The 16,511-nt window shown below is 40.9% G+C and overlaps 1 protein-coding gene across 5 annotated transcripts in view; it reads left to right on the top strand.

Annotated features, from left to right (window-relative positions):
• Positions 1–1,008: 1,008 nt before the first annotated feature.
• Positions 1,009–16,511, top strand: part of PRDM5 (PR/SET domain 5) — an 85,855-nt gene continuing 70,352 nt past the window's right edge. For all 5 annotated transcript variants that reach the window (XM_086464217.1, XM_086464218.1, XM_086464219.1 and 2 more), the window contains exons 1-2: positions 1,009–1,101; positions 6,183–6,266. In XM_086464217.1, coding sequence (XP_086320343.1) covers positions 1,009–1,101; positions 6,183–6,266 — 177 coding nt within the window. The remainder of the gene's footprint in view (positions 1,102–6,182; positions 6,267–16,511) is intronic.

Consider the following 16,511-nt stretch of genomic DNA (forward strand, 5'->3'; position numbering starts at 1 on the left):
GTTGCTAGTTTTCTGCCATTCCATCTGAGTTCTCTCAAAAACTGCCTCCAAAATCGAAGATTTATGTGGTTTTGAAAGTGAATCTAAACCTGGATTCACCCATTCTTGCAATACAAAAATAATGAAGATAAGTCTGAGTGATGTTTGAGAAAACATAGTGCTCATGGAAGGCATTATGTAGCATTGAAGCATGTTTGGGTATTGTTTACGGTGTGAAGACTCCCGTTACTCTGTAAGTACCAGCAGATATATATTTCAGCACGTACGTGAGAGGTCCCAGTTCTTAAAGAAAACAGCTCTGGATTTTTGTGGCAGGGTGAAGCCCACCTCTCTCTCTCTGGCTTTGCCATCCACTGCAGCGCTGTTGATGGAGAGTCCCAGCGCTGCCTGCTCACCTTTCACACCTGACTTTGGGTTGCACCGCTGCAGAAACCCAAGTGAAAAACCAACCTGCTGATGAAGGCTGGTCATCAGAATGGTGCTGGGCCACAAGGCCAGGACGGGGTGCGGAAGAGCCATTTTCTCTGGACATGAAGGCCAACCTCCGGGCATGTTAGGAGGCTGCCAGGGCTGTGATCTGCACCGGAGAGCACCGTTGGGGCCAGGCATCAGCAGCCAGGGGTGTTGGAAACCCAAAGGCCTGGTGTTTCCCCTCACGATGCCATTGAACAAACCCGCGGGCAGCGGCCGGGCGCCCCTCGACGGCACGAAGCCCCCGAGCGCGGGAAGCCGCGTCCTCAGCGCCCCCCACCCCCCCCGCCTTCCCCTCAGCGGCCGCTGCCCCGCCGGGCGCGCGCGCCCCCTGCAGCCGCCCCGCCCCGTCCCGTCCCGCCGCTGCCCTCCGGCCGCCTGGCTCCTCCCCTCTTCCTCAGGAGCCGGGAAAGCCCCGCAACCAGCCCCTCTTCCTGCCCCCTCCCCTGGTCTCTCTCTCTCTTTCTCTCTCTCTGTCTCCCGGTGGGATGGAAGTCCCCGGTAATCCTCCTCCCTGGTAGCACGAGTCGATGCAAAATGCTGGGCATGTACGTGCCGGATAGGTTTGCCCTGAAGTCGTCAAAAGTGCAGGACGGGATGGGGCTCTACACGGCCCGCAGAGTGAAAAAGGTGGGTGATGGCCGGGAGAGCGGGGTAACGGCCTGTCCCGGCCCGGCGGGGAGCGGCTGCCACGTATCACAGGAGAGCGGGGCGGATCCTCCGCCCCTCGCCGCCGGCCCGGCTGCCGCGCTCGAACTTCACCTCAGCCCCGCTTTGGCGCCGCTGCCTCCGCTTCCGTCCGCCCGGGCTCCCTCTCCTCAGGGGAGGCACAGCCCGGCCCCCCGCCCCCCCCCAAAAGGGAGCCTCCCGGTGCCCGGGGCGCTGCCGCTTGGGGCGGGGAAGGGGCGCGGAGGCCGGCCGGGCCGGGCAACCAACCACCCTGCGGGGTCGGTGGAGGGTTTTCTCTGTGGGTTTTTGTTTCCCCCGTTCCTTGTAGCTTCGTTTGTGTTTCTGGCACCGTTCTGAGGGCAGAGCTCCGCCGGGCAGGGCTGCCCCCTTGGTAACCGCCCGGCCCCAGGCCGCTCTGCGCCTCTGAGGCAGAGGTACCCGCCCGGCTGCCGCGGGCTCCTGTCGCCTCCCTGCTCCTGGAGCTCGGTGGGACGGGTGACTGAATGCATCGTTTCGGGATGATAAAGCTGGGCCTGTGAAAGTTTTGACTCAGCTGAACTGCAGGTTTCTCGTACCCCAGCCAGGTCATGTCTCTTGACACCTCATAATTGAATTGAAAGTCTCTGGATTACATGTAAATCCCCATTATAACTATCCAGGTGGCTTGTTAGAACAGGTAAAGGCATATGTAAAGCTATGAACTTTGCAGTAGTACACACTTGCATGTATTTTGTATGTTTTTCTCTCCATCTTTGTCCTGTTTTTTGCACTGAGTGAGTTGGGAGGGCTGCCTAATTTTTCAGTGGTTTCATCAAGGCTTGGACACCACAGGGTAGGGGCCTGTCATTATTTAGGTGTTCCTGAGTGTTAAAGGGAGTGGAAGGGGAAGAATTTTATATCACTTGGCTTAATTTTTTTTCCACTGAGGTTCTGAGCTTTCATTTGAAAATTTTGAGAGTTCAAACAAGGAAAGTTGTGGGCTACCAGTATATATTAATCCCTTGGCTCTGAAACTGAGCAAGCTCTAAAGTGAAGCTCATGGAAATCATCATCTGCATGTCAATATAAATGCTGAATGTCAGTTCAGGGCCTGAGCCCCCTTCCTTTACGCTGCTGTCAGTTGAACCATTACAGCTGCATGCTAGAAAAAACAGAGCATTTTTCTTGCCTGAGTTACTCTGCATTGCTTTGGAACTTTATACAGACAAAGCATACGCTGTCAGATCTCTGCCTGTGCAGCTCTGCCAGTGTGAGAGTGTCATACAGGACACCCTGGCAAAACTGGAGTGTGCAAGTGTGACATGCATTGTGTGTGGGATGCAGAAGGTAAAGGCAGAGGCAGTTGTAGTCAGATCTATTTGTATTAGTGGCTGGTGACAGTGCTTGTTACAGGCTTGCCCACTGTTTGGCGGTGAATCTGCTAGCACAGGAGATTGTGGTATGCAAAGTCCTGACCAGAAGAATGTGTCTGACAGGCAGGCTGCTCTTTGATAGGCTGAGGAACCAGCTCTTGAGTTGCTCTGTGGGCAGTGGTTGAAACAGGTATTCCTAAAAATGTTTGGAGACTGATACCAGGGCTGTCCAGAGAAGGGTGGACGCGTAAATAACACAAATGGTATGTTAGGTGTAGCCAGACTGTGTGTTACTATTCTCCATGGAAAGAAAAATCACATCTGAAGTGTTCTCAACATGTTGTCCTGTCCAGTGATGAGGCAGCAGTACTACACTTCATGGCTGTCATACAGAGTAGCTATTAGCTCTTAGATTAATTCCTTGGAGCTTTGGGTTTGTGAGGTGTTGAGTATGACACTTAATTGTGAAGTAAGATCTCTGTTGCTGAGTTAGAAACACTGTACCATTTTCTTTCTATTGCTATCACACAACTTCAGTTGTCTTCACTGAAAGTAAAACACATTTCAGATGATCTTAGAATCAGAAATCACAGTACCCACTCCCCAAGTGCTAGGTAATCATGAAGTGGGCCTCTGAAAATTCTGCTCTTAGCAAAGTTTTGGTAATGATGTGTGTTGAACTGCTGTTGTCTGCCGCCTGCTTTTGTGCCTTCAGGCATTATGCTGTGCTTTCAAGTTTTTATCTGTAATCATAAAAGTTGGTAACTTTTTTTTTTTTTTTTTTTTTTTACTTTAACAAAAGCTGTGATTCTCTTGTTCTCTTGTAATTTCCTTTTTTATTTTTCCCCAATAGCTGGCCTTTGGTTACAGCACCAGTATCATAAAGCTCCTGGTATGATCATCAGAGAGCCACTACATTTCTCAGTGTTTTGCTGCAACTGGAAGAAGATTAGCCACTGCTGCTTTCTTGAAACCGTTGGAACATTTGAATGATGTGCCTTTTGTATCTTGAATAATTTCTGTGGTTGACTTTAGACTGTATTGTGTGCCTCACTTTTATTGATCAGAGAGAAAGTTGAAGTCTTAGTATGTTTTTGGTCAATATATATTGGCATATGACAGCATGTTTATTAACCAATAAATATATATATATATATATATATGAAGAAAATGCTCTGAAAGGCTAAATGAATAATGACACTTATCCCCATGGACCTTTGTGTTCCAAGACATCAGATTTTGCTGTCTCTAATTTCTGCTTTCTCTCCAAATTTGAGAAGCTATAAAAAGTGCTTAGAAGTCTGAATCACTTACTGTTTGTGTTACATTCACTTTGTATTTAGAGGTGGGCATCCTGCCTTTTGCTTTTGCTGTTGTTTTGAACTTCTGGAAGGACTTAAACATATTGCAGTAGAGGTTTATTGCTTTGGAGTAGCTGAGGTAGGAATGATGTATGGTGTTTCTTGTTTTGAGTCAGTACGCAGTATTAAGCTGTTGCTGTGCTTTGTCCCAGAGGTGATGTGTGCTTCAGTGACAGGTAAAATTAACACTGTAAGTGCTTTATGAGGTATCTAGGGATCCTTTGGTTTGCAAGGATGAAAGTATTACTGAGGTGAGGGTTGTGGAAGCCTCCAAAGTACTTAAGGAAGAAATTAATCTCTTTATGCCGTCTTAGAAAGTGTTAGTCTGCTGCTGAAGTGAGTGCGGGAGACTAACTTTTTCAGTTTCCTCATTCATAACATCTTCAAATATTTTCTGTATTAAATTTATGGAGGGTTTTTTTCTGTTTCTTTCTGTAGAACTAATCTAGATTATAATCCAATAGTTTCTTTTCATCTTGATAATTGATACGAGTAATGAGAGATTCTGCAGATATAGTTACGCCCTCTCTTAGAGCTCAGCAATTGTAGCGAGCTGCTTTCCTTCTTGTACCAAAACTTGTGCAAAACAAGCAGTTTTCTAAGTGAACGGGGAAAGCCAGTTCAGCTTGGCAAGAGGTGTCCGCTCTAGAGAGCGCCTACCTTATCTTTACTGACAGGGCCATACATTTCCAGAGCAGATTTTCTCTGCCACCATCTTGGCTCTTCCTTCTCCTTAGTCTAAGCCAACAACGCAATCGCAGCAAATGGCCTCCTCCCACGTAACGCCTGCGTGGCCCCTGTTGGACAGCAGCGTGTTTGTTGGGGTGGCGTTCAGCATGAGCTGAGAATGTGCATGACTGTACCCATAGAACGGCATTGACCTATTTTCACCTTCATTGCTGATGAGGTAAAAGAAGAAGGATGTCTCAGTTTGAGTATTAAATCCCAGGATTTGTAAAGCTGGCAGCGGAGGAACCCTGACCTCATTTGATTAGCAAAACATTGAAGGGTGGTATGGAGAAGCAGGTGAAGCCCCGTAATTCCAGTTTTTGCTATCATTGCCCATGTTTGTGTCTTGATTACTGCTCTGGGCTCCAGTTTTCTGCTGTTCTTGTCTTTTTACTTTCTGCTTTGCTGTTCTTTCTAATAAAATCTTTGTTGTGCACGTTTTAAAGTATCGCTCCTCAATTTTGTTGCCTTGTTAGGCAATGCCAATTTTCTCTTAAAATTAGACTCTTCAGGTCTAATTTTAAATACAAGGATTTTTTTGTTTGGTTGGTTATTTTGAAGAGGAGTGATCCTGGAAGTTTTCCATTCCACTTCTCCCTCCGTGCTCTACCTGTAGGCAGTCAGTAAAAACTACACAAGAGGGAAAACATGTAGCAGGCTGTGATCATGGAATGTGCCTGAGGGAAGGGATGTATGGACAAGATAGATGCTTTTATAGCCAAAATACTGTTACTTTTAAAGAAACACCAAAGTTGTGTTTCGTTATGTAGTTATAATCTCCAATGGTTTAAAGTATATAGAGCTTTTCAATCTGAATACTGCCTAAAGGAATGCAAGGAACATAGCCTTCTGCATCCTGGGTTGTAGGGCTTGTCACTGCAAATAAAGGACAAGGCAGGGGGTGTGGGGAAAGATAGGCCTGTGTAAGAAGAAAGTCATGTTTAAATAATTTACCCTGCTGCTAGTGTGACGTCTGTGAAGGAAAAAGCCACCTACACCCAATACTTTTGGAAGAACATATCAATGGATGCTTTCACAGCATGTGTTATGACTAGCAGGTGCTATAACATTTTAGTTTTGTTTATGAAAGCTTGAATTAATTCATAGACACGTGCATGCTCCCTATGTTTTTAAAGGAATCTCTCTGTATGATCAAAATCTCAGTTATTTAGTGTTTTGATTTGTGGCACTTCAAAAAGTAGTGTTACAAATAATCTTGCAAATAAATCTAACGTAAACTTCGTGCTTGCCAAATACTTTATGTTTTCGTTGGATGTCTATTGCAAGGTACTTCCTGAAAACCTTATAAGAAATGTAAGAAATTTGACTTGTAAATTTCAGCCTTATTTAAAATAAAGAAAAATCCTGTTTCCCAAAGGGGAAATAAGCATGTAGAGGAAAGGTTTGGTTTTAAGAGATTCTCCAAGCTCTGGAAAGAATGAGAACGATCTTGAAGTTGAACCCTCAAGGATGTGCACTTTCTTGGCATATTGTAGGATGACAAAGGAATACTATCCTTTTCCATTTGAAGCTAAAAATGATACCTCTGCTGGAGTTTGGTAATTCACTTGCCTTTTTTTCTTTTATAATTATTCCTTAGGGTGAAAAATTTGGTCCCTTTGCAGGGGAGAAGCGAATGCCACAGGAACTGGATGAGAGTACAGACTGCAGGCTCATGTGGGAAGTGAGTAGTCTAGAGTGACTTCATCACACCTAGCAAAGTGTTCTCAGAATTAAGTTTTTACTGTAACAAATCTTTTTTTTTTTTTTTTTTTCTCCTTCCTAGCTTAAAGATACTGTAGTGAGATTTTGTACTTATTGATGCTTTTAAAGTATACTTTTTGGCCAGAGGAGGATTGACTTCTTTAAAACTATAAAGAAATAGCAAATGATAGTTTCTAATCAATGAAGTATGAAAAATATCAATTCAAGCAAAACACAAAAATATAAAACAACATTGTGAAAAAATATTTAAATTGTCAAAATAAAAATAATTAAAATAATCAAAATAATTTGGATAGAAATCTAAGTTTCTGAGATAGTGATTTATGCTAATCAACAGGTGTCAGCTCATAGCTTCCTCCAGCTGTAATATAAAACATTTCCTGCTGTGACACTTGTGCTAGGGTTTGGCAATTGTATAAGTGACATTTTTAAATTTTAGCAGCTTTGTAATGCAATGTGTAACTGTGAGATCTTTAGCAAAATGAAAACCTGGTGCAGTAGGCAGATGAAGGCGTATTGAGTTTCAGGGCTCTTCTAAACTTTTTATATGTATTAGGCAGCAACAGTAGTTTACACACTAGATCTTGTAACTAGATCCTCAACCCCATCCTAATTCCTGTCATAGCTGTGTTTGTCTGTAGCAAAAATCTGAGTTTACCAGTTGAGGAGATGACACTAACTGAAAAATACTCACAATAACAACATTTCTAACTTGTTATAAACACCTGCTTTTCAATGCTTCTGTTCTGTCTTCATAATCTTTTTCTCCTGTAGTTTTTTGAGCAGAATTCCTTTCCTTTTTTTTTTTTTCTTCTGCCCACCCCCCAGACAAACAGTTTCTATTGAATGCATATTTAGTCCTGTTTCACACTGAGAAGGGGACTCATTCCCTACTTTTTCACCTTCTTAATAGTTAGAGGTGGAAGTATGACAGTCCTTTTTATGTTGTGTGCGACTGTACAAAAAAAAGCTGATCTTTGACATCTGGCTTAAAGCACTATCTGCATTTATTACAAAATAAATGTTTATTTGAAAAAGACCTCTAGCATTAACATTGCTGAGCGGCTTACAAAGACAGCATAGTATTGATACAGTCTTAGCAGAGCTATAAATAGGTTGTATACACTGGAACAATGAGTGAGAGAATGCTAAAAGCCATCTCATTAAACCCAAACTCGATATAAATACAGTGAGTGGCAAAATATTCTGAGATGATTGTCAACTCAAGTCTGTGCCTTTGTTTTCCCCCTTCCCCTTTCTTTTTCTTTTTTTTTTTTCTTTTTTTTTTTTAGTCAGGGGTGTGCCCAAAATATCTTTTCCCAGAAGGGAGGTGTGGACAATTCGTTCACCTCTCTTCTTTGGTTTTGTACTCAGAGCAACTGGTTTAATCTTCTTTGTTCTCAGCTGAAAACAAAGCAACATAATGTGCTTTTCTTACAAATGTTTGCTGAATACCCTGTTAATGTGCTCTGGCTCACTTGCCTTTCCATGGTGTTTCTGCAGGTTATTTTAAATCAGTAAAACACTTGAGCTCAAACAAGGTTTTCAGAAGGGATGGTGGGTGGATTATGGCAACGAGAATGTCTTTAATTTAAATTTGTTGGAAAGCCATATGATTTTCCAGATTCCTCATTGCTGATGATTAAATGAGATTTATCTGTTTCTGTAAGACAGAAAATAAAAGGCAAATACATGTATTTACTGATGACACTAATATGACCCCATCGACAGCAAACCAGAAAATGAGTTTTTTATGAGCTGTTCTAAAACCATTTCATAATACCTTATTGTAACCTAGTTTTGAGAGCCTTGAAAGGATTCTTGCATACCGAATTTTATGACTTCCTGAATGTTTGAACTCAAGTTGTTCATGTTTACTGAAGTTGATCTGAATGTGAGCTTTATAATATAATCTAAGTCATGCTGAGGATAGTCTTAAGTTGAAAATCAAGACCAGGAATGCAGAAAGTAAAAAAGCTGAACAGTCCAAGTAGATGGTTATTCCAGAGACTGTGGGAGGCAGTCACAACAACTAGCCAAGTTTGTGCATAGTCAGCTGTACCAAAGATATTCAAAACAATTAATTTGAATACTCTTGGATGAAGGCATGCTAAAACCTGACCTCAGAGTCTGATGGCAGTCAATGAAATGAGTTTTAGAGGGGACACCTTTAGAAAGAAGGCTAAGCAGTAGAGACTTTTTGTAAGTCAAGTAAAAATGAACATTAGTGGAACATTTCTTCCTTGGTATGTGATGCCTGCGATCTGAGCTTCAGTTTTGTGGAATAGTTTTCTGTGAGGAAGTTTGCCACATACATTTCTAGTTGTGTAGAGGAACGTCTGTGACGTGGTCTGTTTTCATCGGGCTATTCCTTTTTCTCCGAGACCAGCATTGTGAGTTGGCATCTTCAAGACGTCACGTTGAGACAGAATTGTACATGTTATGTTTTCTTTTGGTCTTAAGGAAAACATGGAGCCCAAAAAAATTTATTTGGTCCAGTGATTTTGGTTAAATAAAGTTCTGAGGATGTTCTTTGAGTTTGTATTTAGATGAAATATAGCAGAATGCCATTAGTCTGCCTGTAACTTGCATAGTTTTGAAGAAATCAAAGGTTTACACTTGCTCATGCAACAGATTCCAGAGGACTGCGGAGGTGGGTGGGGGGGGAGAATTCTTCATCTTGCCGTTTTCTTTGTAAAGAGCTACATGCTGAAATGTTTTATTTACAAGTGATGTGAAAAGGAAAAAAACCCCAAACCTGTGGTAACCTTCTAGTTAGGAGTAATAATAAAAAGCTAAGAAAATGTCCAAATGGCTTTGTACTTTTTCTTTCTTTCTGTCAAAAACACCTCCCCGTTATCCCTCAATACACATGTCATTATCTCTGAGACTGAACTGCATGTTGGGCTAGTTAAGTATGCAGCTAGTTGCTGGTGACGAATTGAGAGTTTTGTTCTTATTCTTAGTATCCCACTAACACCTTGATTAAATACAGCTTGTTGGTTCGTGTTGGTATACTTGGCATAGCAATTTTAAACTATGTATATTTGCTGGAAAAGCAAGTGCTTTAAGGCAAGAACAGAATAATCTTTAGGTATTAAAGTTCACAGAAGGTTTTGCCTCTGGAGGCTCAGATGTCCCTTTACAAAGGGACAATGTCTGTTCAGTTTATTTTCTTTATTGTCCCTAACCAAGAAAGTGGGATTCATTTCACTACTATTGGATTGTGGCAAGCATATACTTTTGGTGATGACTTTGGCAAATGTTAGAACAGGGAGGGCTGGAAGGACTTAGTCCTTCTTCAAATACTCTGATGTATCATGAAAAAAAGTTGGTCAGGATTGGATGGCACATAATACACTGTGTAATGCTGAATGTTACATATTTCAGGTTTGGTTTCTGTCTGTCTGCCAAGATTAGGTTTTCTTAATTGTTACACTAAGACCAAGAAGAACAGATATGCTGGAAGTCAGTCTTTCAATGGAAGCTAATGTTCATGTTTATTTATATGAGAAAATGAAATGAACTTATGTTTCTACTGCTAACTCTCATCACTTTTGCAGTGACAATTGTCTTCAGTTAAATAAGCATGCCTGAAAACTAGTGAAGGCAACAGAAAATCTGCTTTTGGCTACAACCAGCTTTAGATCAGAGCTTTAATGTTTAGGATTGAGGTACAAGAAGTCAAACACTAAGCTAATGCTGGTGTGGTTTTTGTTTTTGCTGGGTGGTGGGTTTTTTTCCCCTTTGATATCTTGCCTGTAAAATGTGGTTCTGGCATAGGAAAGCTTTTACATACAAGGCATTAAGACAAATTATGTTCTGAGTTTCATGATAAATCTTAATTTGAAGAATTGTATGTTTGCTTTCAAGATGAACGGAATATTAGAAATCTAGGTCTTAGCAGTGTAGTCTTTATTTTTTCTGTATGAAGACTACCTTCCCAGTCATTACTACTCAGGTAGTATTTACATTTAAAATCATTTGCTTTTAATATTTTTGTGTGAATCTTTGTTTAATTTTCATAAATGTTTTTCTTATTTCTTAGACAAATGCATCTGGATGCATTTTCCTGCATGTTGCCTTTAAAATAACTTTTGCCACACAGAAGTCAGCCATTGATGCCCTATCTCAGCTGCAGGTTTGCCTCCTGTATTTTCAGTTTTGTTAAAATAATCCCCACTGGGATAGATAGGTGTCTGAAGTAGTTATTAATATCCTTACCAGTTTGTTTAGCTAAATGCCATTACTCAGCTCCTTAAAGCTTGATTTAGTCTTCTTTATTCATGTTAAGTGTATGATCTTGTATTAAGTTTAGTGACTTTTGGAACAGGCACCTTAATGGTTTTCTGGTTTTGGTGATGAGAAGAATTTACTCCTGAAAGTGACTGAGAATCTTAGCCTGCCATCTTCAGTTACATCATTTGAGATTGAGGTGCTCGTATTCTAGTCTGAACTTGTTGTAGAAGATCACACAGAATTTTTTTTTAAGAAGATTTGGGTTTCCCTTCAGTGAACATGAAGTTCAACCCTGTCACGAGTTGAGACTGGGCCGGCCACTAACAAATGACAGACACTCTCTATTAACCCCTCTCCCCTCCCAAAAGGGAAAAAGGAGAGAGAACAGGGGAGAGAGACTTTACGGTTTGGAAAAGAAAACTAAAACAGCTTTAATGAAACTATAACAATAAAAGAAAAGACAATAATAAGAATAAGGAAATAATGAAATATATAATCAATATGTACGAATAGATACAAAACCCATACTGAACCCAACTCCCCCCACCCTGATGACGACACGTCACCACTGACACTGCAGGGCTGGCACTGGGGCAGTCCCAGGCTGGACTTGGCAGCAGACAGGAACAGGATGCAGGAGCTGGACTCGGGCACTGGATTCAGGGATGTACGGACTGGGTTTGATGACAGAAGAACAGACAGAGTCCTTCCCAGATGGGGGCCATCAAAGAACAGAGCGAGACCCTCGTGATCTCACAGCTTTACGCTGAACATGACGTCTATGGGATGGAACACTCTGTTGGTCAGGTTTGGGTCACTTGTCCAGTTCGCTCCTCCCTGCAGGTGCGACCTTTTACGTGCCCACAACCCTTTTCACTCCTGGCACCCCAACATGGAGCACCAGATTTAGCAGTGACCTTGGTCACTATAAGAACAAGTACAAGCAAGGGCCTCTCTGCATCCCATTCCTTGGTATGAACTGTAAACATCAGGCCTTGTCATTGCTGGGAGCAGTCACTGTCTGGAAAAACAGGCTGCTGTTTCAGAAAGTGCCGTTAGTTAGAGGAGACTTAACTGAAAAGTTAAAGCACTAAAACAGAATTAGTTCTGGTTTAGCCCAAACCAGGACAAACCCTTCTTATGAAAGCTCCACAAAAAGTTAGCAGAAGTCTGGGAACCATTTCAGAACCATTCTCTCTCTGGCAAGGTCAAATATGTCATGCACCAGGAGGAACTTCATTAACATGAAAAACTGTTGCTGTGTATTTTGGCTGAAGGAAACTGTTGCACGCTGTCTACGTCCCAATACTTCTTAGTGAGTAAGCGAATCAACAGTTGCTGCCTCAGGTTTCCTTTGCAAGTGTTATTTTAATACTTTCTGCAGCAATGTGAGTTTCTACTCTGCAGTGGGCTCTGTGACGGAAGTCTGAAGCTGAGGATGCAGAAGTATTGCGTCTAGCTGTTTTATACTATTAACAATAAAAATCATGTTTTCAGCTAATCAAAAAAATGCGATGCAGAAAACAGTACATTTTGTTACGCGAGTCAAACAAGTGACCATAGATTTTTAGATTTATAAATGTTTAGAAAATGGTTTCCAGAAAGCAGGCAGTGTGTTTACTGCCTTCAGCAAAGATAACCATCTGCTTATTTTCAGTGAAGTTTTTTTGCTGCTTCTCTTGCCAGGTGTGCATGGTAGAGCGTTTGCAATTGCACTCATGCGTGTTTTGAAGTAGCATACATGACAACTCTGGATGTCTTTTGAAAATCTGGAGATAATTTCGTTGCAGCATAAAAGGCTAGCAGATGGAGTAGTGCATGTTGTTGATGGCCATTGCTAGCAGCTTGGACATTATTCAGGCCCGTGTACAGTTTCATGTGGTAGCTTATACAATAACTAGGGGCGCATTTTTTTTTTCTGAATATATAGTGACATCGTGTTTGTTAATGTGGCGTAATTCAACGATGTCCTGATCTTGAGGTAAAACCTCCTGTGTGGTAACAGTGAATGTCAGATATTTCATCTTACTGTGAAGATATTTGACTGAATTAGTTGAGTGACACCTGTTGTGTTGATTCCCAAGAAGATAATTCCTAGGCACCTCAATCTGAGGTGCTCTCGTGTCTTCTGCATGCTTTGGATATGTGTATCCATTTTAGGTGTTCGATTGTAGTGAGGAAACAAGTATTGAAGAGGATGTAGTAAAATGGAGAGATATCTTGCTGTGGGTTATCAGGCATGAATTTGAATCAGCTTTGTTCTAGCCAAAGTCTGCCTATACTTAAATATGAAACAAATTGCTACTTAATTATTTAGCCTGGGAAATCAAAGGTGATTGCATGTCTGGTGACATCACTCACTGGTAATGGAAACTCCAAATTATCTCCACTGCTTACAGAAACTACAAGAACATCTTGGTCTCGGTTGTCAAAAGGGCCTCAGCAGTAAATGGGTCCTAGACCAAGATGGTCTATTGAACTACAAGCGGTGGACTCAACTTTTGTGGATTTACCGCTTTATTTGGAGGAAATAGGGATAAGGTCCCGCTTCCTGATTTTAAACAAAACATTATAGTATGACATCATCTACTGGTGGCTAGGCTTTTGAGGTCTGTTTCTAGCTCTTTCGTTGATTCTCCGTGTTGACCATAGGCATATGATACAATCCTTCTAGTTCTCTGTCAAAATATGAAGATAACTGAAGCCTTTAGTACTTAATACAGTCTCATAACTTAAGAGCATTTTTAGTTTGGCCTTAGCAAATGAATTAGAAATACTTTCGTACTTGAGTTCAGGTCCTGTTAAAATGCTTTTTAAAATCCTTTCTGAATTAATCACTGTAGCTTAAGGATCTTAAGGAGCACACCTCAAGCTCACTGGATGATTTTGCTTAGTCCAGCTAATAGCAACTGTATAGAAACTGGGAAAATAATATTCAAACATGGAATTATTTGTGTAAACAAGTGACAGGATCAAATGTCATAATTTTTAAATACAAATAGATTCACTAGCATTGTGAGACTGATACTTCATATAATTATCAGGGAACCTCAGTCATGTAAAAATCTTTTGCCTCTATTTTAAGTACCTTACAACTATAAAAGACTGTAGTAGTTCAGATGTGTGGGGGAAATGCAGTAATTTTCTTGCAGATACATTAAGAAAGTCTTCCTTAAATAATTTTCTACTTTAATTTGTGATATACAAAAGTATTTTTCATTTCCTCTCCCTGAAAGACATCCTCAGTTTTCGAACAATTTCCTGCAAGCAGTAGTTGTGGTAGGCAGGTTGTCCTGAAGATTCTTGGGGTGTTTGAGTAATTGGAAAGGAGTCCTCTGGGAGTGGACTGGAAACTTTGTTGCAGAATGAATCATATTTAGTTCTCCAGGTCTTATATGGAGTAAGTGGTGAAGATATGTGTGGGAAAATTTGTAAAAGAGGGTTCTCGGGGATAAAGAAAGACAAGGAACTTCATTCAATATGGGGAGGTGGGTTTTTTTTTTTGTGCTCCAGAAATGTATGTGCTGAGTCTTAGTTCTGTGGTGTAGAGAGGTAAATTGCAGTATCTTTAAGTTTCTTGAGGAGCACATAAGCAGGTTGACACTTATCCCATTTTCTTCCCCTGCTGCTACAGCTGGTGCAATTGCCAGGGCTGGGGGGAGATACTGAAGCTACACAGTACATTTCTTGCACTTTCCAGTGTTGCTGATAGAGGAGTGCAGGAGGGAAAATTACTTGTTGCTGTGGCTAGCAGAATTGTGTGGGCCTATGGTGCGACATCTGTCTTAGGGACAGCCGTCTCTGATCCTGTCTTCTTGGATACCAGAACAGCGTTACAGGCAGCCCAAGGTGTAAGCATTTTAGCTTCCGTTTATTGATATATCTTCTAATTAAGCTGATTTTGTTGTTTGGTGGTCATGCCACAAAGCAGAAGGATGACGGAGGACATTAGTGGGCTGTTATTGGAGGGAGCACCCTTTGGGACATATTCCAAACTTCATTTTGATTCATTAATAATTCAATACAGATGATATTTAGGTGTACTTATTTTAAACTGAAAATGTAGACTCTAGGTGTTTATTTCATTTAACCACCATGATTAGTTTTTACTGGCTTTGAGTTTGAGAAATATATTTGCAAATCAAGAGCTGGTCTTTTTGTTTGTTTGTTTTAAATATTGATTAAGTTTGGGATTCACTGCCATGGAGCTCAAAGATCGGTTGTTCATTTAGGAAACTTGCCTATCCACACACCAGTGAGGAAAGGAGTGGTAAATGTCACCAGTCTAGCCCCTGTTAAGTACAGTGTTTTGACCGTTTCTTGACTTTTCTTCCTCACATCTGTGTATTTGATGCAGCATTATTTCTTTACGAGGTGAAGAAAGCAATAGAAAATACAGCATGTCTTTAAGGGATTTATTGTATTCTTTTATCAATAGTTTCCTTATGTGTTAAGTCTTTGCTTTGTGTTTGATATCCCTTTATGGATTGGCAGAGACTGAGAAAGCACAACTGAGATGATCGTGTATCATTGAAGTGAATATAAATTATTCTTATCCAATTTAAGGATCAAGCAAATGAAGAAGAAGAATAGATGAAAAGGCAGACAGTGTAATGTACGGGTTTTATAATAGAGTCTTGATGGCTTCTCTTTCCAACTCAAGTCAAGATGTGATGGAAACCTTTATAGGACCTACATGGTGGGCTTCTACAACCCATGCTTTGGTAGCTAAATCACAAAGCCATTAGCTTGACTTTAGTTACTCGAAGATGCTAATCTGCAGTGTTAACTGTTTTCACCCAAGGTGAGGTTCTGCTCTGTGGATTACCTATTTAGAACTGTATGATTATTGCAGTATAAACAAAGCAGCGCTTCTGCTTGGCAGGTGGCTTTTCAGGAGGTGAGCACACCGTTAGCCTGTATTTTTTTGTAAATTTGGAGCTTGCTGTTATGGTTGGATTGCAGTCATTCTGCCCATGTTCCTAATGAAAACAGCAGTTCCAATAACAAGCAGGCATTACTTCCCAAGGTGACAGTCACAGAATCACAGAACAGCTGAGGTTGGAAGGGACCTCTGGAGGTCATCTGGTCCAGCTCCCCTGCTCAAGTAGGGCCACTTAGAGCCAGCTGCCCAGGACAGCTATTGAGTATCTACATCTTTGAGGATGGAGACTACACATCCTCTCTGGGAAACCCATTGCAGTGCTCAGTGTTAGATAATACTATTTCCAGGTGCATTTAGTAGGTTTGACAATTTTTACTGTGGTTAGTCTGTGTGTTTGAAAGTAAAACAACTTCTAAAGTCTCAAATGTTGACACTTTTTCATGATGTGTCCTCCTTAATATACAAAATCTTCCTTTGGAAGAACAGGAATAAATTTTGAAGACTGTTATTTGTTTGCAGAACTACAGTAGGGTTTTTTTTGTTTGTTTTCATCTGAGAACAGCATGCTGTCACCAGTTATTATGGTAATGGAATACAGTTTTTTCTTTCTAATGATATCCTGAATGTTTAGGTAATTTAAGCAGTCATACTGAAGAAATATGATATTGCATCTATTAGAAACAACTAAAGCAAGAATGTGAGCAATTTAAATACAAAGCCATGAAGACAATCTAATTTTGATGTTACACAGCATAAAGCCCTAGCTCTTAGGAAATACCTGCTCTGAATACTTCTTGTTGACAGATGAGCAGAAAATATGTTCCTTATATAAATAAATCACATGGAATAATAGTATGGCTGTATGACCTTTTTGCATGGCGCTCTGTCTTTCATATCAGTAAAGATTCAAATGATCTATTATTTAAAACAAACCAAGCCTTTTTTTTTTTTTTTTTTTTTATGTGGCAGTGGCAGCTGTATTTTTTCAGCAGTATGTCTGTGTTTTGAGGGGGAAGAATGGCTTTATTAAGATTAAGTTTCTGTTTCTACTATTTTCATTTTTTCAGTGTAAGCTGGAAT

The sequence above is a fragment of the Leptosomus discolor genome, chromosome 4 (genome assembly GCF_034619465.1).
Source record: "Leptosomus discolor isolate bLepDis1 chromosome 4, bLepDis1.hap2, whole genome shotgun sequence".
Taxonomy (NCBI): Eukaryota; Metazoa; Chordata; class Aves; order Leptosomiformes; family Leptosomidae; genus Leptosomus; species Leptosomus discolor.